Source organism: Cariama cristata, unplaced genomic scaffold (genome assembly GCF_000690535.1).
Source record: "Cariama cristata isolate BGI_N322 unplaced genomic scaffold, ASM69053v1 scaffold41496, whole genome shotgun sequence".
NCBI classification, from domain to species: Eukaryota; Metazoa; Chordata; class Aves; order Cariamiformes; family Cariamidae; genus Cariama; species Cariama cristata.
This window is the reverse complement of record NW_009623413.1, coordinates 274-12,981: the sequence shown is the minus strand read 5'-3', so window position 1 is coordinate 12,981 and position 12,708 is coordinate 274. Positions and strand designations below refer to the sequence as shown.

Sequence of the window (12,708 nt, the reverse complement as noted above, 5' to 3'; positions counted from 1 at the left end):
TTAGGAAAATACATGGAAATTTTGCTGTGCTAGGTATAGAGATGCAACTAAATCTGCAGAATTCTTAATGTTGTTGACAAAGATAATCCTGTGAAGGAAGGTAGGATGAAATGCACAAATACCGTAGTTTAGTCAGTTAGTTTGTCAGCTCTTTATTGTAATTGGCTTAAACTGATTTATTTCTTATTACAAAATGGCAGACAAAGTTTTCTCCTAATATAAAGCTTTTTTTGAATGTTTCCAGGTAAATATTATCTGAATAAAGTTGTAAAACTGGCATTTATAGGTAGCCTTATATAAAGAGGTAAAATAGATTACAAGGAAGTAATAATTTTATTAGGATTATTACTATTAAAGTAATTGTCAAGTATTTCACGCTTTATGTTTCTGCAGCGATTCTGCAAGAAGATGCTCCCAGTATAACATCGGTAGAGGAGAGAGAAACTATTCCCATTTTTCCTCTTCTGACTTCTACTCCGGTCTTGGGTTGGAAGACTTTCTCTCTGTAGGTGACACTACTGCAACAGAGGAGGATACAGACTCAGCTATCTTATATGGAACTTTACGAGGAAGTGTTGTTGGATTGCGATACTACACAGGGATTGTAAGTGCATGACAAATTATAAAGCAGAGGAAAAAGTTGTTGTCAGCTTCAGAAAAAATAGGTTTAATTAAATTTAAAAAATTGCTAGAACTTTTGACCAAGTATAATTTTAAGAGATTTTTTTTTTTTTCCCCTAACTTGCTGCATTTGGCATTCTCACCAGAAGTACTTGACCTAAAACTTTAATTCAAAATCTAAGTAAGGTAGCAAGCTTTCAAATCTGGTTTAGTTATTTGGTAGTTCTGCTCACCCACATAAGGCAAATGAAAGTGACTGAAACCAACAAATTAGATAGGTCTTTGAACTGTTTGTATGGACAAAAAGGGATGTTTATTCCCTTACAAAATGTGTTAGCAGTTGAAGGTAGTTCTTGCTCTCAGGAATGCTTTTGAAATTACTGACATCTATCAGGTAGCTCTTCTGTAATGCTTTTGGTATTTTGAATAAGTAGTAGGTTATTAGACTGACCAAACTGAATGCTATACCAAATTAATCTTTAAGCTTCACAATATTTAAGTAAATGTGTATCAGATACTTCTGCAAATAATTTGCAACTAAATGAATGTGTTCTGGTGTGTGTTTGTTTGCTTGTTTTGCTCTGTTAGGTTAATAACAATGAAATGGTTGCACTTCAGAGGGAGCCCAATAATCCTTATGATAAAAATGCAGTGAAAGTAAATAATGTGAATGGAGACCAAGTAGGCCATATAAAAAAAGAACTAGCAGCAGCATTGGCAGGCATTATGGACAACAAACTAGCCTTAGTTGAAGGGTAAGTGTGAAGATTACTTGCACATGGAATGTAAATAATGAATGTAAATAATGCAAATGTGTTTTGTTGCTACACTAGCGAATTCTGAAAACTATTTATAAGTGTTCTCTTTTGACAGAAATGACAGCTCTTGGTAATATGATTAAAGCTTCATGTTTTCAGACTCTATTCTTCTGTTGAACTACTCTCATACAGTTCATTCTTTCCTATATATGATAAAACTTAGAGACATTAGTGAGAGCAAATTCCTTAAAGATTGCTGTGGAAGTCCTAAATTAACTGCATGTGGTGGTTTGTGTAAAAGGTTTATGCAGTATGAGTACGAACAACTATCTAGAACATTCTGTTTGATGAAAATAAGCACTTTGGAGTACCTCTTGCTGAAGAAATAACAAAGTTTATTATTAAAAAATTAAATAAATAAAAGATTACTGCTGTGAGGTTTTTTCCTGCTTTTTACCAGGGTTGTCCCTTACGGAGCAAAAAATGCCTTTACCATGCCTGTACAAATGAGCTTTTGGGGAAGAGAAGAAAACAAGCAAGCAGTGCTAGATCAGCTAAAAAGGCATGGATTTAAATTGGCTCCTCCCCTGAAAGGTAATTCTTGAAGTTTTGGGGTTTTATTTTCTTTTTAAAATATTCAGATTGAACTTGCCACTGATAGGAAGAAATGTTTAAGGGCTTAATCATTGTCATAGTCTTGTGGTTCACAAAGTGATTTTGTAACTTAGTTGAGGAATAATGCAGAGCCCATAGCTATTAATTTTAAACTTCAGAGGAAGTGTACTTTTATGTCCTATCTTTTATGTTACCTGCCAGCAATTGGAGAGGCATTTGAGAAACATCAGAAATACATTCTATTCCATAAGTTCCTTAAAAATCCATGATTCCCTGCGTTTCTTGAGATGTGAATTTTTTTTTTTTAAGAAACAGGTTAAACCCTTTTGTAGGGTGAGGGTTTCAGGGACAGTGCTGCTTTTTAGCAGAGTGCTACGATGTGTGTCCTACTAGTGAGGTGTGAGCAAATAGAGATGAGACGTCTCTGAACAAGTAAGCTTAGCAGACCTGATGCTTTGCAGAGCCAGCCTTGCAAAAAAAGCACCTGTGCTCCTGGAAGTAGGCTTTGTTGAAGCAGTGGTAGTCAGGAGTAAGGATGTATGCAGAAATAAACACTTGGTGAGGGATAGATGTTTTACATACAGCAAGATTTCAGTTTTTATCTTATAGGTTCTATTGTGCATGGTTAACAGAAAAAGAGTTTGGAATGAAAAAGCATTTTGTGTTATCAGTCATCATACTGTTACCAAGTCAAATTTCACGTAACACAAGAATTTTTAAGAAACATGATTGCTATCTCAAAGGATCCTAACCCATAACTGGTTGCCTGTGAGTTTTAGGAAGCTTTGTGGAACACCTTTGTGGCCCATTGACAGTAAAGGATAAATTTGGGCTAAAAGACGAATGGTGAAAGATACCGTCTTATAGCCTACAATCTGATCAGCATTGTTACTCATGAGCCAGTGAAGGCTGAGATTGGGGAGTCATCGTACTGCTGTGTTTCAAAATTCTATCTTTTTAATGGCAAGTAGGTTCAGAATGTGGTTTTGGATCAAAGTGGATTTCTGGAAGAGCTGGTCCAAGTTACAGTGCTCCAGTTCCTGCTGCTGTGCAGTTGACAACAGAACAGGTTTGCATTTTGTTCTTAAACACCTGGAAGCTGGAATTTTAACAGTGGGGGCCTTTAATTTTTTCATTAATAAGACTGCTTGTGAAGTGGAAGTCTGCTTTTTTTTTTTTCTTTTCTGAACCACAGATTTGCTTTGAAGTCATCTTGAACTTTTGAACTTTTTCATTTTTATACTGTAAGCAGACATTTTAGCTATGACAGCCTTGAGTCCCATGTGATTTTGGGAGGTTTTGGTTGTTCAGTAATTTTTTTACATTGTTGTGGTAGTGTATTTTCTTTCCTCTGTCCTAATGCTTTACCAGATAACAAATATGCTAAGTTCTCAAATGAAAATAAAATCAGACTTCCAGATTTTATCTTCGGATTTGGCCCAGGGTGATACCAGAAGGGTTGGGTGGTGATTTGTTTTTGGTTTTACTTTTTGTTTGCTCCTTCAAATTAGAGTGAAGTAGTTAGTTACTTTAGTGAGTGTTGCACAAGGACGTGAATATATTTAGCCATTGTTTCTCAAGCTCTTACTTGTATTGGCATGTGTTTGTCTTGGAAAAACTGAACTTAATATTTATATAGCAGTAGCTAACAAACATATTGCAACAAATCAGGCCCAAAGAAGTAGACCTCTCTATACCAATTACCATATGACACATAATTGTGATTTAATAGAGTAATTGATTATTTAGTGAGGTTATTTTTAATTGCAATAATTTTAATTGCATTTTTTGTGTTCATTTATGCAGCTTAAAAGTGAATTTGACAAATTGTTTGAGGATCTGAAGGAAGATGATAAAACTTGTGAACTGGAAGGAGCAGAGGTATTTCTTAAGCTAGAAACCATTTTCTATAAAAATATAAATACTTAAACATCTAGATGCATTTTTAGCTTTGTCTGGACACAGGAGATGCTTGAATCAGAAAAAAAATTAGTAGATACAAAGGACTTAATAAAAAAATCTTTCTTCCAAAAATGGGATGTCATATTTAATATGCAAATAGTGCATAACATGTCTCTAATTTGCAGGCTGTTGGCACACTCTTGCTTCCCCATCAGAAGCAGGCTTTAGCCTGGATGGTTTCACGTGAGAACAGTAATGATTTGCCACCATTTTGGGAAGAGAGAAGTGACTTCTATTACAATATACTTACAAATTTTGCAGAAAAGAAGCGACCTGAAAATATTCTTGGAGGAATACTGGCTGATGATATGGGGCTGGTAATAATACTTACCGAGCTTGAATATTTTTTATGTAGAATGTGTGTGTGTGTTTCTTGATTGGTTGGTCATTTGGTTCATTTTAATCTGTGGAAAATACGACCTTCTTTTCTGTTACGCAGGGTAAAACGCTTACTACTATTGCATTGATTCTTACAAATTTTCAAGATGGCAAGCCTCTTCCTGTTGAAAAGGTCACAAGTGATAAGTTTTGTGAGGTGAGATGACATAAAAAGATTGTTTTAACAGAGTTAATATAGCAGTTAATAAAAGAAACCTGTTTCTAGTAACTTTCTGTATGGTGAACTTGTATGTATTTTGTAGAAAAGTTACTCAAGTACATCAAATAAGAGGAAGAATAGGGTAGATTAGTTGAAGGTAGGTGGACTACATTACTTCAGAATGTATAATTGAGCTGTAGACTGGGTTATCTTAGGAGTGTATGCTTAAGTATACTCCAGGGAAGAATTTGTGAAGGCATAAACATTTTCAATGTTAAGTTTTATAAATTCTTAAGTTTCTTACAAATTTCTCCTATAGGCAAGTTGTGACTGCAGAAACAGAAGTGGTGTGTTTTTCTGGGGGTGTGCATGCATAGTTCCTGTGTGGTTTGGAAGAAATGCCTGAAACAACCAGAATAGCAAGCAGAGGGTCTTGATACAAAAATAAATAAATCTCAGTTTATGTTTTTGCCAAATACTTCAAATGAAGAGAGGAGTGGAAACTACAGTTAGTGAACTAACACCAATGTGCAAACTCTTCTTAGGTAGTATAGTCAGGTGCTTTTTGCTTTTGTTATGACATGATTTTCAAGATGATGAAATAAACTAAATGCTAGGATTAGGTGATTTTATTATGCAGTATTCCCTGACAGTATTAAGGCTGGGGGTTTTGTTTCGTTTTACCATACTTGATACTTGTCTAAATTCAACAAAATAATGCTTTGTGTTTGACCTCAGAATGTTAACTGAGAAATGCTATTAGTGTGTTCTTTTTCTCGGGCAGCTGTGTAGACTGAGTTTCTCTCCTCTGCCTCTCTACCGTTTCATTTGAACTCTCTATGTGGCTACTGAAAAAAAAAATAAAAACCTTTTCAGCACCTTCACTTGACTGTCTGACTTGTCACTGAGCAAGTCTTTTCGTGTTTCAGAGCAGTAATTAATCACTGGTCAGATTAGTGTAATAATGTTATTGGCATTTTTTCCAGTTGGTACATTAAAGAATAAAAGTTTCCATTCCTCGATAGGAGTCGGGTACTAACAGCATGAACAACGTTGGACGCAGACTATGTAAAGGTGACAGCAGACTATGAAAAGTCCAGTAATGTTTGCATGATAATTAATGTTATTAGCTGGGGTACTCTTAGTCTGTGGTCAGTGATAGTCTTCACAAATTCTTGATAAACTCAGTATCTCAGAGAAGTATTTAAACCATACCTTTAAAGATGTTTCAGTTGACATATGAGAAGTTTAAGTGCCTTGTGAGGAAGTTGCACCCTGCCAGGAAAGTTACCACATCCAGGAAAAGGATTTTGGGTTTCTTTTGCTTTCCCTTTTTCATTGTTATAGATAAAACAGGAGCACTTATGCATCTGTTAGAATATTGTTTGTTTAAACAGTAAACATTAGTAGTTAAATTGTAATTACGTTCTGTATTAAGTCACTTTTTTTGGGGGAAAATATTTTTAAGTAATGAGCAAATGACCAAGTATTAGAAGGATTTTATCACACCTGTAGTTTTCAGGTTGTATCGGAGGAATTTATAGATGTATATGAAAAATTAGACTTGCTGTTACTGTGTGTTGTTAACTAACCATGCTCTTGAAAATGACTGAAGAAATGTATGGGGCTTGAAGCTTTCTTGCAGCAACTTTCCCTTGCTGTCCTCCCGTGGAAGGAATTTTAATATGGATGGCCTAACTTATAGCACAAGAGAAATGAAAGGGATTGATAAGGAGAGAACACATTAGTATGAACTGCCCCTGGTGAAAGTTATTTTTATCAGTACTCTGGAAGGGAGTAAATGCAGACTTTCATGGAGGTCAATATGAGTGTCACCAGAAAATGAGGACCTTTACCAAAACTGAGATGCCTAGCAGCATCCAAGATACTTATTTTTTTCCAGAGCATCAGGCATTTTAACAAGGTACTATTTACAGCAGTGAGGGGAGAGCCTGTTTCTACTACTATTTGATCTGAAAAAATGATCATAATGTCTTTCAAACCTTTACACACTCCTGCCCCCATTTCTCACTCTGTTATACGTTAAATTGATACCTATTTCTTGAGTCTTTGCAAGTTTTGCCGTCTTCAGGATTGTATTAAACTTTTTTAATATTAAAAAAAAAAAAAAATCTTTACTGAAGTTTAAATCTGAAATTCAAGCATGAATTTAGTTACCTGAGTTATAGCAAAACTCTTTCTGCAAGCTCTGTTGCTTTCAGTTTTGCTATCAACTCTGTCCTAATGCATTCTCTTTTTGCATTTGCTTCTCCTACGCTGTTATTGGCAGAGCGCAGAGGTGATGTTTTGTTCACTACCTGATAGAAGACCCTTAAAAAAACCCAACAAAACAACCTCCCCTGACTTCCCCGCAAAACCTCCACACGCGCATCTGTGATGTTACCACATTTTTTCTGTTAATGTTGCTGTTATTAATTTAGTTTTAGGCAATGTAGAAATCATTAATTATTGAGGTTTGACCTGTAAAAAAACTTCACCATTTAGCATTATTTAAAACTTCTGTATAGAATTTTACCCTTACTGTTAACAGTACAATGCTTACATTTATTTTGTCCTCTTTTCTTGACGGTTTGTTGTTGACGACCCCCAAACTCAGTACACATTTTATGACTCTGTAAATATTTAAGATTGTTTTAAGAGTATTGTTGTTTTTCATTTGTGATCACAGTATCAGTAGTTCTTGTCCCGTGCAGAATTAAGGTTGTTTTAAAGGAAGTTTGTACTTGTTCTTGATCAAGTTATGTTAAAGTTGGTTTGATAACGAAGCTGAAGACTATGTATATTTTTCATAAATACCATTTCTTCTTTACGAAGACTCTAGCAATGTAATGGAGCCTGGTGTTTCTAACGTAAAAAAGTTTGAAACTACTTCATTGAAATACTCGACTTGTCTTCTGAAAAGGTAGATAGCTGGATTAGTCTTTTTGTTGGTTTGCTACATAGATTTTGAGTAAAAATAAAGTGGTACTTGGTTATGATTAACCTTAGCCTAAAACATATTCCTGCCCTCTCCTTACCTCTCAGTATGCTGTAATTCTGCTTCCATTTATCATAAGTGTACTATGTCTGTGTTGCACTTTGGAATATATGAAAAAAACATTAACTCATTCTGTGTGGTTTGCATGACTGCATGCTTGGATATCTCCTTCAGTAGTAAAGCTTTCTAATAACATCAGTGTGTGGCATCTAAAAAACTGGCTATGAAGTAATCTTTCTTCTAGCATCAGTTGGGTTTTTTTAGAAAGAAATACTTTGCAGGCATGCTTCTGGCAGAGAGACAGCTTTGAGCTGATGAAGTTGTGAAGCTTACAAATGTGTTTGAACCTTCCCACCATACTAGCCTCCTGTTGTAATTGGTGTGAACTTCAGTGATAATCTGTACCAAGTCTTATGAGCATCATTCACCCTGCAGCTCTGTGTTCTGTGCTTTCCCTTTTTCTAACCCTTCTGAAGAGAAACTTTTCGAATCACAGTGGTATCTTATTTGCAATGTCAAGTTAATTTGCTTTATGCACTTAGATTTAATATATTATTTCAAGCAGTAGTAGAGTTGTGGGTTGTTTTTTGTTTGGATTTTTTTCTTTTTCTTTCTTAATATTGATATCTTAGAGACAAAGCCAAGAAACCCAGATATTCAAGAAGCAGTGACGTGGGGGAGTCTGAAGAATGGCTACTGCAACAAACAGAAAGTAAGTTGCAAGGAATTATTTTTTTTAATTGGTTACTGTGGCACCTGGTGTCTTCCTTTCTGAAGCCAAACTGAAAAGGATTTCTAATTAGCTGGAAAAGGAATTAACTAAACTACTTGAGGTTTTCTTTTTTGTTGTTTTGTTTGTTTTTTTTTTTGATTTGGTTTTGGTTTTTTTAATTAATTAATTAACCAAAACTTTAAACAGATTTCAGAAATTGCTGAATGAGAAAGCAGTGTTTTAGTCTTAAGTGTTGTAGTTTGTTTCCTTAGCTGAACAAGTGGTGGTGTAACAAGCTATGAGCCGGCTCAAACAGATGGTGAAAGACAGAATTGCTAAGATTTTTAGAATTTGATAGAGACTTATCGTCAGGGCACTAGGGATGGAAAAAGAAATTAAAAAAATTAAGGCTATCTTTTGAGGTAAATACCTGAAATGTGATCATGACTAGGCAAGAACATGTGTCATTTGTTGAACTAAGTATCTTGCATGGAAAAAAAATTAAGGGCTACAGGTGCTCTAGAGTAAGCAGTTAAGTTTAGGTTTGAAGTACTTGAAGTGAAACCTATGCTAATCTGTTTTTTTTAATGATGGGTAAACTGCATTTCTTTGAAGATTCATAACCTGAAATGGATGTATAAGATAATATATTTCTGCACACATGCCTGTCATAGTTCAAGGAGTGTCTAGACAATGGTTTTCGCTGTATGGTTTAGTTTTAGGTGGTCCTGCGAGGAGCAGGGAGTTGGACTTGATGATCCTTATGGGTCCCTTCCAACTTGAGATATTCTACATTATTGTGTGGGAGAGGAGAAGTAATATGGTTAACAGGTTTGACTTTTATGAAACGTGTCATAAAAAGAAATGCATGAGTATGTTCTGCCTGGTGTGAAAAATCTATGTTTGTCTGGCTTTTGCACCAATTTCCTGTGTTATCCAAGAAGATACAGGCTTTGCATCTGTTCTTCTACCTTCATCTACTTGTTTAAAAAGATAAACAAAGAGAAGAAGTAGTGAAGGTATAAAGAGATAATTTCTGAGTTTTTTGAAGCTGAAGTATTATTTGACTTAATAAATGAAGCTTATGTCTTTGTAAATTGCTTTGATGCTGTTCAGGTGAAGAAGTTTAGAAAGGACTTCAGGGAACCATAAGTATTTTGAACTTCTACTTTGCTTCAAAGTGACGTGTTATGCCACTAAATATGACTCCTGTTTTTTCAGGTACTGCTAGCGTTTGGTCAGTTGAGAAGAAATATTCTGATGATGGCCTCAGAGCAACACTGATTGTATGTCCACTGTCTGTGCTAAGCAACTGGATTGTAAGTGCTAAGCTGTTTTGATGTGTAAATGTGATGTACATTGATCACGATGCTTTACAAATAGTACTCCCTGTAGTCTAGTAAAAGGTCATGATTTTCCTTTTTCACGAAACAGAGTTGCTTTTGCAAGGGAGGTTTATTTGATAGAAATTTAAAAACTGGAGTAGTATTGTAATGAGAGTGCAGTTCCACGAGTAGCAAGCTCACCACTATCAGAAAGAATGAGCTCACTTTCCATTCCCTGCTTTTGACTAGGCAGATTCACTTTGGCGCTTCTGGAACTCATGTAATTTAACTGCTTAAACCAGATGGAGGAAGGTGGAGGAGACAGGCCCTTCCTGCATGCTCAGGATAAAATATCATTGTACTTTATTGGTAATGGCATGTGACATTTCTTTTACTGGAGGTGTTCAGTAATTTCCGCGCTCCTGTTGGTGATTTGGGGGAGTAGGTCTGCTAGGGTAAACAGGCTGAAGGCTCCTTCTAGCTCTGTCTCTGCGTTAGTTACATTTCTTTTTCATGACATTTTGAATACAAATATTAAGGGGATATCTTTAACTTTCAAGGTTATGTTTTATTTGGAAGTTTTTACTGTCTGCGGTTAGAATATTAATAAGAAAAGGAAACAATTTAATCTTAGATTGTAGGTAAAACTTTAAAATAATGTAATTCAGAAACATCAAATAGTGTAAAAAAAAAAAAGTACTCTTTCTGTCAATTCAAAACTGAATCAAGTATTTAAAAAGGGAACTTGTTGATTTTTATTGGCTGTCGAGATTACTGTATGCTGAGTCCTTCACAGAACAAATGTAGGGAATATAAACTACAATGAATACTTTGACAATTGTGCTGTCATTTATGTTAAAACTTAGGTGGTTAACCCAGAAAGGGGAGGAAGCTGTAAATGAACAGTTAAAAAATAAACAAAGAGAAGATGAAGGTAGAAAGTGACAACATAAAAGCTCTTCCGTTACAGTTTGGGAGGAACAGTGGATTTTGAAGTGCATATGCCATCAGGATGTGAATTCATACTGTGCAAGAAATAGAGCTAGAGTTACCAGGATGTGATACTGTGTCTATTACTAATGACTGAGGTGACTACTTCTGATCCCTCTTCTCACCTGGGTGGAGAGGTAAAAAGAAACCCAAATTCAAATTGCTTTTGTTATTTAAGTGCAGAATGTCACAGAGCTAGAGGAAGTGGGGTTTAGTTAAGGCAGCTTACAAGACTCTTATTCTAATGATCATGTAGTAACACAGTATCTTTTGGATGACTTTTGACAACTTTTCTTTCAGGATCAGTTTGAACAACATATCCACCAAAATTTTCATGTAAATGTTTATGTTTATTATGGTTCTGACCGTACCAAAGACCCATCAGTTCTTTCAAAACAAGACATTGTAGTGACAACATACAACATCTTAGCTACTGATTACGGAGTAAGTAAATGAGAAAAAGTGTTCTTTGAAGATACCTTGCTGTTCAATACTCCCAGTGTTTGGGATAATGATGGCAGTGTGTTCAAGTGCTATTCTGGTAGGCAGTAAAAAAGTTATAGCTGTAGTTTTGCTTTACATACTTTTTTATGGGTTTGCTGTGGTAACAAAGGGATTTTTTTTACTGATTGCTCCTGTGGAGAAAATGATTTGGCTGCAGTTATAACAGCTTACGGAAGAGACTTTTTAAGGACGGAAAAGGATGGCAAATATGTAAATCTCCCCAAATCTCAGTGGCATGAGGCTCCCATTTCTGCCTTCCCCTATCAAATTCAAAGAATATGGAGCATAACATAAAAAACGTAATTCCGTAGTTCTTGTTGCACATGGGCTGCAACCAAGTAGCTCATTACAGGAGATGCATTTGTAAAGTGATGTTTTCATAGAAATTCCAACCATTTTAAAAGCCTGAAGATTACATCTTTAAATATAATATAAACTTTTAATTTGCTCTCTGATCCATTTTCCATATCTCTATGTCTTTGAAGCCTTTGTTCTTTTCAGGCTTAGCTTATTTTTGCTGTAGCTCATTCCTCATACTCAAGTATGAGAAGACTGGTAACATTTTCCAGGAATTGTTAAATCTAAAAGAAGGAACGCCTCGTTCCTGGTTTTGGTCTTATGTGCTGATAAATAAACAAAATGCAAGTAAATACTATCCATTGTTAATTGTGGAATTGTTATATTAATAGTTTACTTAATCCAAATGGCAAAAAAGTATTTTAATTTGAGTCAAAGATTTAAAAAAAATACTGTGTTTCAGGTCAGAGGTGACAGCCCTTTACACAAAGTCAAGTGGCTGAGAATTGTGTTAGATGAGGGGCACACTATACGAAATCCAAATGCTCAGCAAACTAAAGCTGCCTTAAATCTGGAGGGACACAGAAGATGGGTGCTTACAGGTAAAATATTTGACACCAGATGAAATGCAGTACAAATCATCTTAGTATAACACCATCTTGTGTTCCCACTTGGTGTTTTCACTTTGGCTTTTTCTGGGAGATCGTTAATGTCTGTCTGTGTCAGATTAATTTGGAATGTTTTTAAACTTGTCATTGAGCAGTGATTTAGGTGTGTTTTCTTTTATTTGTTTTTGATTTTGTTTGGTAGGTTTTGTGTTGTTGTTTATTTGTTGGTTTATTTTGTTTTTGTTTTTATTCAGTTCATAGACACAAATTTTAAAATAACACTTGATACACAGGTTTGGTGGAAGTGCAAGTAAACAGGGACCTATTTATGAACTGGCACATTATGTCTGGTTAGAAGCTCACACTCTTACATACTTATCTGAACCTCAGTAGCTTTTTAAAATGTAATAGTCATCCTAAAAACTGCCAGGGACCATGCAAGCATGTGATCCTTGAACGTAATTTAAAGAAGATCATGATGTAACCACTACTGGTGAAGCTGAAACAGAAAGATTAACATCCAAGTCTTCCTATCACTGAGAGCTGCAGTTTTCTCACACTCATATATTTGAGTGTTTTGTAATAGTTTAATTAAAAATATAATATATATTAGACTTAATAATATGTCAGCCTAGTTATGAGAGACCTTGTCCAAGGTGTATGGTTTGGAGAAAGCACAGCACTTTCACTGTGACTAAAAATTTGTATTTTTTTCATTTCTTTGAGGTTTTACAATCTTTGTTTTCTGTTTAGGCACTCCTATTCAGAATTCTGTAAAGG

The 12,708-nt window shown here is 35.2% G+C and overlaps 1 protein-coding gene across 1 annotated transcript in view; it reads left to right on the top strand.

The window, feature by feature from the left end:
- Positions 1 to 393: 393 nt before the first annotated feature.
- The window catches only part of LOC104163649 (helicase-like transcription factor), a gene marked incomplete at both ends in the record, with an annotated part of 12,422 nt that continues 107 nt past the window's right edge, over positions 394 to 12,708 (top strand). The window contains 13 exon segments of the mRNA XM_009702714.1: positions 394 to 604; positions 1,210 to 1,376; positions 1,840 to 1,973; positions 2,966 to 3,063; positions 3,801 to 3,875; positions 4,082 to 4,273; positions 4,396 to 4,491; positions 5,520 to 5,562; positions 9,426 to 9,523; positions 10,820 to 10,963; positions 11,784 to 11,922; positions 12,682 to 12,706; position 12,708. The exon segment at position 12,708 is cut by the window's right edge and continues 107 nt beyond it. Of these exon segments, the coding sequence (XP_009701016.1) occupies positions 394 to 604; positions 1,210 to 1,376; positions 1,840 to 1,973; positions 2,966 to 3,063; positions 3,801 to 3,875; positions 4,082 to 4,273; positions 4,396 to 4,491; positions 5,520 to 5,562; positions 9,426 to 9,523; positions 10,820 to 10,963; positions 11,784 to 11,922; positions 12,682 to 12,706; position 12,708 (1,423 nt within the window).